Source organism: Habropoda laboriosa, unplaced genomic scaffold (genome assembly GCF_001263275.1).
Source record: "Habropoda laboriosa isolate 0110345459 unplaced genomic scaffold, ASM126327v1 scaffold90, whole genome shotgun sequence".
Classification (NCBI taxonomy): domain Eukaryota; kingdom Metazoa; phylum Arthropoda; class Insecta; order Hymenoptera; family Apidae; genus Habropoda; species Habropoda laboriosa.
Window position 1 is genome coordinate 2,001,467 of NW_017100218.1, and position 13,179 is coordinate 2,014,645.

Sequence of the window (13,179 nt, forward strand, 5' to 3'; positions counted from 1 at the left end):
AAAATTTAACATGTAATATTTTTTTCTGAATAATACTGAAATATTTGTTCCATATATATTTACAGCATGTTATTATATAAATTTTTTTGGGGGTAAAGGTAAAACCAAATATTTAAAAAGTAATTATAAACATACAGAAATAACAAATCCAATAATTGAATGTACATATGATATTGTACCTGATAATGTAAAGAAGTAAGTTTATATTATGGTTTTTTATAGATTGATTTATATAAAATAAGTGAGTTGATAAATAAACATTAACGTTCATAAGAATATAATTTTAATTATTTAGTACTTTTCATAATAATTTATTCGAAGGGTTCAAATAAAATTTTGTTTAAACTTTGCAGAACAAAAATAGCACGTCTTGAAATAGAGTTTTCCATACCTCTAGTTACAGCTGTGAAGGTAAAAGTAGGATCATTGGATAAAAGTAAGATTCATAATGGACAAGAAGTATGTAGACATAATTCTGAAGAATTACCAGATGGTTGGAAGATTTTTAACATTTTGGTAATATTTTGCAATATTCATTTTAATTTAAATATTATTCAAAGTTTACTCAGATATATTTGATAACATTAATAATGTATATATTTTCTTTTTAAATAATATGTTCCTTTTAGTACAATGATACAGGAGTTGAACACTATAACTTTAGTACACCTTTGGTGAGTTTTATGTTTGATATATGTTTGGTAATCATATTATAACATTATTTACATAATTAAAGACAGTTATTTCATTATTAGTTATTAAATAAAAAATATAAAAGAATATGGAAATATGAAACTGAAGATTTAAAAAATTTTAATTATTGTATTCATTTCTGGTATCTTGATCTAAGATGTGAGGAACAAACTTTATGGAAACCACCTGTGGAGAAATGTTGGTGGTACAGACGTAAGTACATGCTTATAAACATAATTCCAAGTTTCTTAATGTTTACTACAAAGGAAACTCTTTACTTTAAATTTAAATGAATAACAGCTTTTCCTATTTAATTACAATATTGAAAAACAAGAATTGAAATTTTGTTTACAGGTTGTCAAGATGTCACTGATCACAATAATTTTGGTGTTGTGCCTAGCACTATTACTGATGACATTTCTTATTTGTACTCACCCATTATTTTTATCACAGTAACTATATTTATCATGATTGTAATTATGTACCTGATCTATGTCATATGTGCTTACAATGTACAAGCAAAAATGGTTTACATAAATATTTGTGATGGTAATATTAAAACTGAGAAAACTAAACATAATAAATCAAATATACATGGCTTAAAAGACAAGAAGAAAAAATTGAAGTGTGAGGATACCAATACTATCAACACAGATATCATATTGTTATATCCTAAAGGTCCTGAATCATTCATGGCACTGATGGCAGATTTTCGCGGAATACTTAGTCGGGTCAGCCAGTGTGTTGTAAGTTGTTTATAATTTTGTACAATTTAAAAAAATAATAAAATTAGGAAATACACGAAAACATTTTATTTATTGCTTATATTAACAAATGATAATTTATAAGTTGCAATAAAGATTAGTAATTTATTTTAAAAAATAAGTTGTAAAGATGTTTTTTGGTTTAATGAATGTAATTATATTTTTTATATCTCACAGGTACATGATTGGTATGACAGAATGGAATGGAACTATGTCGCCGAGGTTGGTGCTTTTGATTGGTTTGCTGAAATGCTTCAAAAACAATCCTGTGTCATTTGGATAGATACACCAGCAATGCGTTCTTTAATCACACAAAAATTTAAGAACAACCCTTTTTTTAAGAATTCTGAGGAATATAGTTACGTAACAATTGGTGATTTTCGAGACGTAGTATTTCCTACAGTGTTTAATTTATCTAAACGTAATATTGTACAATCAGCGATACAACGGCCCAAACATTTTATCATACGGTTGGTATACATTTTACAACAAAATCTAATAAAATATTTGAATGTATTATTAATATTATAGTCTTCGTTGAAAAGTCAAAGTATTTTTTATTATTTTTATATTACATTTTATACTTACAGATTACAAGGATTTCAAAATTTTGAAAATGATGATCCATTTGTTGATTTATCTCCGCACATGCGATATTACATACCACAGGACTTAAACTTATTATGCTCAGATTTGTAAGTTCTCAATATTATTAAAAATGTGTCGTTCTATACAATAGTATTTTAATTTTATTATAGGAAATAATATAATTGAAGATTGTTTAGCTACATACTACGTATATTTTAATAATACTGATTGAAATATTAAAGATATAGTCATTGTATATATTTTGCACATCGGTATATTGACGAGTTTTACAATGTACATATATTTTTTAGGTCAATATTGGAATCGAATTTAATTACATCATTATCAAGTCAAGAAGAAAATCTTATAAAAAAGCATTTAGATTATGTAAATTTTGACTTTTGTAAATAAATACTTGAATTATATGTGATATTGATTGTTACTTCTAGTTATAAGTTCACTAGTTAAAATTGTCGAAGTGTTAAATGTCTCTACATATTAGTTGATGGGTATTTGATATTTCAAAAATTTAACATACAAATGTAAGTTCGTGAACAAAACACAGAATTTCAATTCAATGTTATGCTGTAATAGAAAATTTGAATATTTTATGTCTATGCATAAATTACAAACATACACTCTAGTGATTCAGGGATAATGAATACTTTTCTAGGGAAAAGATGTATTTTTGTCTGTATATTTTCAGAATGACTGACGGGCGGCAACTATTTGTTTATTTATTTATATATTATAAATAAGAGTGTATAAAGTATAAAAGTTTAAAAAAAGTTAGTGATGAAAACAACATGTCGAATATTATCAATTGAAGTTTCATTCACGTCTTGGTTTAGTTCATTGATGAAAATACGTTTAACAATAGCGGTTATTTAAACTCGTTATCTATTTTGTTAATTGTTGACAAAATACAAATAATGTCTGTACGTTATTCACGTTTTAAGAAATTGTTGAAATAATACACTTTTACTGATTTTTGTCACTTGACGTTTTTCTTATGGTGGGATCTTTTGAATCTTTTAAATATAATCAACGTATATTTCCAAAAAGATGAAACGTTTAAAGAGTGAATTTATTAATGCTACAATTGAATCATATTTAAAACGACGTCATTATCAGGCAGGTTACGTTCTCGTTTTTATTTCAAAAATACAATTTAAAATTGAACTATAATTAATAAACATGACATAACCTCTTCTTACTTTTAAATATCAATTATAGACTAGCGACGTGTTCTGTAAAGGTAATTCAATACATTGTCGAACAAGCGATGAAATGACTCTCAATGCATCTGCTGCTTCTGCCACATCTCAAGATAACTCCATCATTTTTAGTGCCATTAGCATTGATGTTGTTGCTGCAGATCAAGCATATCAACGGTATATGTCTTTTTCTTCTTTGGACTTCTTGTTACAATTATTTCAATATATTAAGCTCATTACTTGCACTCCTTATTTGGTTGTTTTTTAAAATTATGTACTTTCTTCAGGTTAAAGATGTGGGTAAATATTGTTCACGATGATAAGTTAAAAATGGAATTAAAAGGGCTTCTATACCCTGTATTTTGTCACTTATATTTAGAGATGCTACATGCTGGCAACAGACAAGCAGCAATACAATTTTTAAAATCACATCAAAATGAATTCAACAGTGATACAGAGAAAGACTTTTTAGAAGAGCTATCAAGTGTATTTTCAGTACAAGATATTGAATTGAGACCTTTAGTAAATTCATTTAGAACTAGAAAATATAAAGTGGATATGTCAGATATTGCTCATTTATGTCTTCAACAATTTCTTTCAAAGCATGGACATATTATATTACTGCAGGTAATAGAATAACATTGCATTGATTTAAAACATGTTAATTGCGAAATTATTTGTTTAACAATATGTAATTTTTTTGTTGTGTAGATAATTAATACACACGTGACAATAATTATAAAAATGGATGTGCCTGAAACAGACACAGATGGGTGTGAAGAAACACGTTCACGTGCTGAAGTAGGAATTAATGGATATGTGGAGCAACCATCAGGTACTGGAGCTGATCGTGAAATGAGGGAATTACAAGAAGCTATAAGATTGATTAGAAATAATGCTCATCAACCCCTACGAATATTTACAGTGAACAATGCTATTGAAAAGTAATTACATACAGATAGGTTTTGTTCATGTAAACAATGATTTGGCTGAAGCGTAGTATAGTAATATTAGCAAAAAATAAGAATTATATAAAAAATTTAAAAATTTATTTATAGTGCAAGTAGTGGTATAATTCCACCCAATATGGACAAATTAGCAGTAGGGTTTAGTACTACAGAGATTAGACTATGGGGTATAAATGAAACAGTATTAATTAAGCCAAAGTATGAAGAGCCTTCCTTCACGTTTGCCTCTGATATTCCATTTCTACATAAATTTTATGAAACATCGGATAGAACGTAAGTTTTTATAAGTGGAATTTAAATAAACTACAGTAATTCAATTAAACAAGTAATATAAAATTATACATTTATGTATTTCTTTTAAGGACTGAAGGAGGGGCAGTGATACTTAGAGGTCATACAGATATTGTACATGATTTAAGATTTATTCCAGAATCAGAAATTTTACTTTCTGTATCTAGTGATAAAGACATGAGGGCATGGAGACTTAATGATTACACATGTGCCGCAATTTATAGGTATATGTTTATATTAATTTTGCAGAGATATTTTAGAATAAGAAATTATTATTACCATTAAAAAGTAATTTGTTACAGTGGTCACAGTTATCCTATATGGTGCATGGATCTTAGTGTATTCAATCTATATGTAGCAACTGGTTCTCATGATAGAACTGCCAAATTATGGTCCTTAGATAGGGTATTTCCATTGCGCATATTTGCTGGTCATTTTTTAGATATAAACGTATGTATTTTAAACAAAAATAAAACTACTCTATTTTTATATGCATAGCAATGTATGTACTTTTAAATATATGTATTTTTGAAGAGAAAGAAAATCTTAATTATTTTTGTTGTATAACTTCTTATCATATCGTTTTGTAGTGTGTAAAATTTCACCCAAGCGCTCGATATTTGGCAACTGGGTCTGCTGATAAGACTGTCAGATTATGGGATAAGGACGACGGAAATTTATTAAGGGTATATGTCGGACCGCAGTCAACAATTTATAGTTTAGCTTTTAGTCCAGATGGAAAGTATTTGGCAGCCGCAGGTAAAACAACCTACTTTAAATGTTACATTATATAATGCGAATTTTGTGATTTATCAATTTTACAGCGTCTTAATTAAAACTCTATCATTTTAGGCGATGACAAATCTATCTCTGTTTGGGACTTAGCAACTAATGCATTGTTAACTGAACTTAAAGGCCATGAAGACACGGTTATGCATTTAGACTGGAGTTTTGATGGTCAATACATTGCTAGTGGAAGTTTGGATGGCACTATACGTTTATGGCCTACACATGACCATATTAAAACTGTTCATAGGTAATTTTCTACTATACAAATTGAAACTTACTTTTGACATAAGACCGTATTTTAGTTGTACTATTTTGCAGCAATTCGTCAAATTTAGTACCTGAAACAGAATCACCGCAAACATACTCAACTTATTGTTCGAGCATTCTTTCTTTACGTTATTACAACAAAAATAACTCGCTCGTGTGTATCGGAACAGTGGATAATTTGTAATATATGAAAGCAAAAAAATTAAATACGATATATTTGTAAATCAGGTCTTTTATTACTTTTCCTTGTAAATATCATTACATTGGAAATAATTCTTTAATACTGCAACACCGTAACAGAAAAAAACGCTAACTTTTTAAATCTTACTATTGAAATCTTTTAATACATCACGAGTCTATGGCGGCACATCACACGTATCAAACGTTGAAGTAATCTGCTTTGCATAAAATCCAAGAAAGAAGATCAATGTATACCATAATATTGGCCGCCATGTTTCGATGTGTCTGGTTATTCGTAAAGGTTCTGCCGTTCGTATACTAAAAATAAAAGATTCAATAAACGTTAAACATATTCTAGAAGCTTTTCCTTTCCATATTTCTTCTAATTCCTTAACATGAAGTAGTTTATTTATACTCTTTTTTTTTTATTAAATGAATAATTACCATAATTTAAATTGTTTTTCAACAGTTTTGGTCACATTCGATTCCAAAAAAGAATTCTGACTGCTAATTAATCGATCCTGGTCATTTGTGTTATCAACAATATCACAATTCACGATATTGACGTTATTACTTTGATCAATTCTTAAGAGATTATTATTTTCTTCAATGGAGTTCCGCCGCGACTCAGTATGCTCAAAGATGTCACGCAATTCAATGACACTGCTTGCGCTACTGAAATAATAAAACATCAATTCATTTAATTTTTGCAATTCGAATGTATATCCCTATTATATGCAATGGAATAAGAAAATAGTACGAACTCCGTTCGGTTTAATTTATCATTTTCCCTCCTCTGTATTTCAGAGCACAATGATGGCCTCCTTAAAGTAACTCTTCCGGAAACAGAATTACGTTGCCTAGGAGCTTCCTGCATGCAAAACGAATAAAATTATTCTTGATACTGCAGCTCTTCATAATTATTACATAAGTAGTATGTAACTGAAATTGACATAATAAAAAATCCTGCCTTTATCACGTCTTGCGAAGTCAAGGGTCGCGTAATAGTTGCGATGCTTGCTCTCCTCCTAGCTATCTACAAATATAAATTAATCAAGAAAAAATCAATTAGCAATAATTATATACGGTTGATTAATCTATGATTTCTGCATATAGTATTACAGTTCCTCTAATATACTATTAATATCACGAACCATTGTTCGGTTATTGCAGGGCAATCCGTTCCTGTATCGTATTTTAGGTATATCATCTCCTATATCTCCAGAACTTTCTTCTATCACGATATTATTCTTCAGTAAGATTTGCCTATAAAATAATAATTAAAAATTTCAGCTACATTCGCATACAATTAAATTGAAAAAATTAAATCATATTTCTATCAAGATGAAGGTGTTTACTTGGTTTCCGCAATTTCTGCAGCAAGATTTTCGCATCTATTTCGCAATAATTGCAGATATTTGTCACCTATAAAGATTGCTCTAGATATTCTCTGCTCTTGATACACTGCTCCGTGGGTTTCAGCAGAGGACGAAACCCTGTGCGCAGATCGCGCTATCATATTTAACTGATGGCGAACTTTTTCTACTTTGTCTATTGATTCTTGATCCATACAAAGCGGGCACAGATCCTGTTATCGAAGGATAGTAATTAATATTGATAATTCATAATTTAAAAAAATATAAAATACTATTCATATTTTCAGATTATTTATGAAGTTATTAAATTACGTTAATGATAACAAAATTTCGTTTTTTCAATCAGTTGAAAGAATTTCTTCAATAAAAAATTACACAGTCAATTAAATTTAAGCGTTAAAAGAGTATACTTGCCTGTAAGTCCCTTTGCATCTTTTGAATTTCTTCCATAAAATTTCGTTCCGACTGATCTCTTTGACGCAGTGACAAAGCCATTCTTCTATGCAGAGTGATTCTATCTGTAGCCAGTCCTATCGAAAACGCAATATACTTGCGCTGCAATTAACAAAGATGAATGTTTATAAATGTAAATTTCGATGTATTATAACGCTCCACACACGTTTTTAATCATTCATTTACCTCGAGCTCGTTTTCTGCTACACTTTCTCTGAAATAAAAAATCAAACGAAAAACAATCATTTGTCCATTTTAATAAATCATCAAAGTACAGTGTGTAACAAAAGTTTCCGGATTCTCAGATTACAAAAACGTTTGATTTACCGATATTTTTCTTTCAATTTCAAACATTTTAGACATTTTAGAAATATATCAACACTTTCAGCACTGGACGTTTTTCAATGTCCCACCTGAGCCACGGAATTCTTCCTTTTATCGCTTTTTTATTACTTACTTTTCCTTAAAAATCCTATAGAACACGTTTTATAATGAAAAAAAATTTTACAACTATTTTTTTTTTCTTTCATATTTTTTATTCTTTACTTTTTCACACGGCTTGCGGTCTTATGGCATCATCCTTGCTGAAAGTGTTAAGCCTATAATCATGCTTTCCTTTTTACTGTCTTCCATGTCGCAACAATCAATTATCAAACTCAGAGCCCGCATACGTTCATTACACACTGTAACATTATTTATGCAATATTAATTAAGGAATAAAATATATTTAAAATACGACGTTGCAGTTTTACCTGTACACCTTGTCTATATCTTTATAGTTGGTTAATCCTACACTCTGCAATCTGGTGTCGTTGAAACTGGGAAACGCCGGAAACTGTTCCCGTTCGTCGAACAATTCTTCCTCTTTGGCGCATCTGCAACGACTTTTCGTACGATGGTATCGTTCGCAGTCACCCTCGGACAAGGATCTCCTCGCAGCGAAGACTCTCTGTAGCGGAGAATACCGTACGAAATACGTATAATCGTGTGGAATATCTCTCGTTTCTTAAATAAACGATCTTTTCCGAATTTTTCGGTCTCTCTATAAATATCTCATTACGCGGCCGAAGCATAAAGGGAATATCAGCAAAGGAACACACCGGGCACGTTTTATTCTATATCTCTCTCCACCGATATACACATCCTGAACGTTTGACCGCCCCGCGGTGCTTCTAGAGCAAATATTATTTTTCCTATCGCACGGAATAGATCGCCAGATGTAGTGGCGACCATGTGTGATACAGTAACGATTCAAGGTGCATGCATATAATATTTAGAATGTCTGGCAATACCGAAGGTCTCCAAATACCAACGCAATTTATCCTTCCCTCTACAAAGATCGGAATCTTCGAAAATCATTCTAACAACGTGTATTACTTTAAAAAACAAAAATAAAATAAAATAAAATAATAGTAACATCTTTTACTATTCACTTTTACCTTTTTCTCACATTTCTGTTATCTGTGACAATAAACAAGAATTTTTCGAATCGGACAATTTTTGCTATCTGAAAGAATTGTCTATCTTGATGTGATCAGTAAGAAGAACAAGAACAAAGATACTATAAAAAGATTACCAACTTGTCGCTTCTCTTGTTTCGAGCAAAATTCCGCCCGATCTTCCGCCGCGTTCTTCGTCTCGTCGGTTACGCATGGATCCAGTTTTCTCGGGTGTTCCCCTATTGAAAGTGACAACGAGGGTTGCGACGACGTCAACGGGCTGTTACTCTTCGAACGTCTCCTCTCGATCTTCCCTAGCACGTCCTGCGTACAGGCTGCAACGATCGGATCGTCCTCGCTGTCCGAACCGATCGAGCTATCCTCGTGACTCGACATTTCGACGTCGACTGATGTATATTTGCCGTGGCGACCACCACTTGACGCGTTCACAAACGAGCGGGGATACTCCGAATCTTTGATCTTAACCAGATCTGCGAATCAGAGAGGATAGATCTCGAACAATATACATTTTATTGTATTTTTAGGTTTTTTAACTCGATCGAGCTGTGTGCTCGTTGGCGGATTTACCGGTGCACGTAGCGGCCCGCCAACAGATTGGACGCGTATGCGGTGAATTTCCACAGTGGAGATCATTTGTGGACCGGCTCGTTTTGCGGTTCTCGATTTTTTCACCGGTAAAAGACTCGACTATGGCCGGGCTGGACGATGAATCGTCGTGGCGTGAATCAATCGGAGCATTTTCATCGGCGGCCTGATCGAAAAACAGCAATCGTTAAGAGGAGGAAGATTTTATTTTTAACTCTTAACGATGCAACGTTAGGCTTCTAATTTAAGATCATTCTGGAAGTATGATAAATCATTTGTCGTTTCGATAAATCACTTCTTCCGTGATATATATACGCAACGCGACGTTAGAAATTTAGGGGAAGCTTTCGTTTTGTTTTCTAGTATCAATAATTCTACCATTTCCTCTGGATAAATCGATCTTGAATTTTTAAAAGCTTTTTAAATAATTATTAATATCCAAAATTTAGAAACACCCGGTAGAAAATGATTTAACCAGAATTAGGAAGGTAGCATTAAATTTCCTCTTCGTGGAGTATTTGAAGTACTCTTCAAAGGCAAATATTTTCGATGCGGGTAGATTCAACAAGTTTCTAGGAAATCAATTCCGCCCTCGATCCTATCAAAGATTCAGTTTACTGGGAAAACAACCGTTGCTTGAATATCCCTCTCTGCAAGAAAATAACGTCGCGATCGTTAAGAGTTAATTGGACGGACGTATTTAAAAGCGTATCATCGGAGCGCGCGCGGCTTACTTTGAACTCGTAATTTTCATGATTATTCAGCTTTTGATGTATCCCGATCGAAGTTTCGGCGATCGTCGCGCGATTATTATCGACGATCGCCGCCGCGTCCTCCGTAACTTGCGGCAATTTCAACGATGTCGGTGATAATGGCGCAGTTTTGGAAACGCGCGAATGATTCGACGTCGTAGATCGTTCGCTGAGATGATCGGGCGAGGAGTTGCTCAAGAATTTCCCACTCTCGATCAACGAACGATAGCTAGCCACGAGGCCTCTTTTGTGCAAGCCCGTTTGTTCGTCGATCACGTTGTCGCTCTTCGAATTTGCATCCTCATGTGTTCGCTCGATGCGAACCGACGGGCTGCTAGACGTTCGTCGAAATTCGATCGTTTCTTTATCTTTGTCCTGATCGAACTGTTCGATCACGTCGAACGATCGATAAAACACGGATAACTTTCGTTTCGGGGTCCTTGATAAATCTGTATCGTTGCTGGTCAAGTAATTGGCCACTTTTAAGTACGTAGGTTGTTTCTGGTCTGCTTTCACTTCCGGCGATTTGGATCTTCTTTTATCAGCAGTCTTCGTGGATTCATCCATTTGACGATCTTTTCAGCTTCGATTATTATCAAGGATTCTCTCTTTTTTCCCCTAAAGAATGTATATATTTTATATTATCTATTTAAATGTTAAAGGAGTGTATAGAACATTTTTAACCCCTTTGTAGTTCAGCTAGAGAGAATGTCGAGCAGAATGTCAAAGTGTTACCGTTTATTTTCGATCTTAGGGTTCTTAGACAGAAATAAAGAGGTAAAGAAGATATATCGTCCTCCAAGTTACGAAGATTTAGAATTAACTGTGAAATGTAATCAGATAATTCACAAGATTAAATTTTTTCAAATTTTCCTCTAAATTTGACTATAAAAATCTATTTCTTCATTAAAAATTACATAAAATTCAAATTTTATTCGAAAAGTAAAAATTTGCATATTTATGTTTCATCATAAACGAGACGATATGATAAATTATAAGAAAGGGTTAAATGTTCTTAGAACGTATGATCGAAACGAAGATACGAGATTTAACCAGACGCAATTGTATCCCGCGACGTTCAATTTGTAGCGCGCGCAAATACACGAAACACCTACAGAAAGTTGTAACACGGTTAACCGGAGGCAGTGCTAAGCCGATTATTACATAATTCGAACGCGTATCAATGCCAACGGTGAAGAGTGTAGCGACCCGCGTGCGTCAATATTAACCAGAATGTTTTAATTAATGGGTGGAGACGCGCATTTCGTTTTTCAGCCGGGTTTTCCTTGTAGAGATAAACAATCTGCATACATTAAACCGTTAATTAGAACTACCACCGATCGTACTCAATTTAGCGCGGCGATCATATCATTGAAGCAATAAATTGGCTTGTCCTTGCTACTGGATGGTAAACGTTAAACGGCACATTAAACATCCACATACACTCCCAACTTCTGCGCGTGTTAACTCATTAAGACGTAACACGTTGACAGTTAGCCTAATACAGGCAAACTAGTCTTAATTGCGATCACAAATATGCAACGCGACTGTACGATGCATAATGTCTGCTGTCACCGTCGAGCACACTGTTCAACGTAGAGTTCGCTAATTTAACGGCGATATGTTTGTCGAAAGTTTTAACGGGTGAGTTTAGACGGAACTTTGATATTTGATCTTCGTGGAATCTTTTCATGTAAACGATACACTTTTTCTTTTCCTAACGAACGTCAAACTGTCGAACTATTGTAAGAATCTATAATACATATGTACCTGTGTTCTTTTTTTTTTCTCTGTCTTCTCTTTACAATCGACTTTACAATTAAAACAGTAGTTCGCGCCAAGAGGCACAGTTCGTTTATGCTTGACCATGATATTAAAGTAGACGGTAAATCCAATTTAACGTAATAATATTAGAGAGTTCTAAGATTTCGCGTGCTAGAGAAACAACCACGTAACGGTTACGCAGGAAAAGTACCTCGAGATATTCAAATTGCTAAATTCCCGATCGAATAGAACAAAACGGTCGGTAATTGGATGAATATATTTTCTCTCAGATATAGATGGTGAATGTGTTTCGAGGACTGCAACAAACGAGATTTTGCGTAACTTTCACCCGGCTACCGATTAGTCCGGTACGTCGAGCACGCGGGATGTATCTCTTGTTTCTTTCTCGGATTTCGTACACTTCAAACACGAAACTAAATGGAAGAATATCGTTGGAAATAAAAGTTCTCTTACCTACACAATGTCGTATATTTACGCTATTTGGATGGCAACGCGTTCAATCAAAGTAACACATCATGTTTTTATCCCTTATGAAAAGAAATCGTGTCGAAAGTAATGCGCTTCGCGTATTCCGTGTCGTTCATTTTTCTTTGGAACGATAGCAAGAAAGCATAGATGATACAGAAGGAGCAATAAAAGCTGAAAAGAGGGAACGAAATGCGACTTGCACGAACGCCGCAGGCAGACTGAATACGAACGCGTGTAAAACTGCTCTCTTTCTCTTTCTGTCTCTTTCTCTCTCGTTCTATCCTTCTTATACCGATCGTGCCTCTTTTTCTCTCCTTTCATCGGGTTTGTCTCTTCTCGTCTCACTTGTCTCGCCGCAGTTTTTTCCTGTAACGTTTTTCTCCAGTGATACTCTGCTCTTTTTGATCCGGACTGAAATGTTTTCGAAACGCATTCGGCAGGTGTATATATATGAATATATATGTATATGTATATACGTTGAATGCACGAGCCTAGGCTGGCTCGGGGAATCACAAATGATACCTGTTTTCAATAGAGAGGTAA

General features: G+C 33.2%; 3 protein-coding genes across 3 annotated transcripts in view; 2 read left to right on the top strand and 1 right to left on the bottom strand.

Annotated features, from left to right (window-relative positions):
- The window catches only part of LOC108570873, a 5,829-nt gene extending 3,329 nt beyond the window's left edge, over window positions 1–2,500 (top strand). Inside the window, exons 6-14 of the mRNA XM_017932802.1 lie at window positions 138–195; window positions 354–516; window positions 630–674; window positions 795–906; window positions 1,048–1,439; window positions 1,635–1,927; window positions 2,048–2,152; window positions 2,357–2,432; window positions 2,495–2,500. Coding sequence (XP_017788291.1) covers window positions 138–195; window positions 354–516; window positions 630–674; window positions 795–906; window positions 1,048–1,439; window positions 1,635–1,927; window positions 2,048–2,152; window positions 2,357–2,432; window positions 2,495–2,500 — 1,250 coding nt within the window. The remainder of the gene's footprint in view (window positions 1–137; window positions 196–353; window positions 517–629; window positions 675–794; window positions 907–1,047; window positions 1,440–1,634; window positions 1,928–2,047; window positions 2,153–2,356; window positions 2,433–2,494) is intronic.
- Window positions 2,501–3,110: 610 nt separating this feature from the next.
- On the top strand, window positions 3,111–5,761 carry LOC108570932 (TAF5-like RNA polymerase II p300/CBP-associated factor-associated factor 65 kDa subunit 5L). Its single transcript, XM_017932871.1, has 10 exons — window positions 3,111–3,179; window positions 3,282–3,439; window positions 3,550–3,889; window positions 3,974–4,206; window positions 4,321–4,503; window positions 4,593–4,745; window positions 4,824–4,971; window positions 5,112–5,280; window positions 5,374–5,557; window positions 5,629–5,761. The coding sequence occupies exons 1-10, from the start codon at window positions 3,111–3,113 to the stop codon at window positions 5,759–5,761; spliced, it is 1,770 nt and encodes a 589-aa protein (XP_017788360.1).
- Window positions 5,762–5,933: 172 nt separating this feature from the next.
- LOC108570874 (lymphoid-restricted membrane protein-like) lies at window positions 5,934–12,719 on the bottom strand. Its single transcript, XM_017932803.1, has 13 exons — window positions 12,622–12,719; window positions 10,366–11,001; window positions 9,614–9,797; window positions 9,167–9,516; window positions 8,339–8,535; window positions 7,773–7,800; window positions 7,548–7,688; window positions 7,116–7,345; window positions 6,912–7,023; window positions 6,728–6,793; window positions 6,522–6,628; window positions 6,202–6,432; window positions 5,934–6,075 (listed from the first exon to the last, which is right to left on the bottom strand). The coding sequence occupies exons 2-13, from the start codon at window positions 10,948–10,950 to the stop codon at window positions 5,934–5,936; spliced, it is 2,373 nt and encodes a 790-aa protein (XP_017788292.1). The 5' UTR covers window positions 10,951–11,001; window positions 12,622–12,719.
- Window positions 12,720–13,179: the final 460 nt, after the last annotated feature.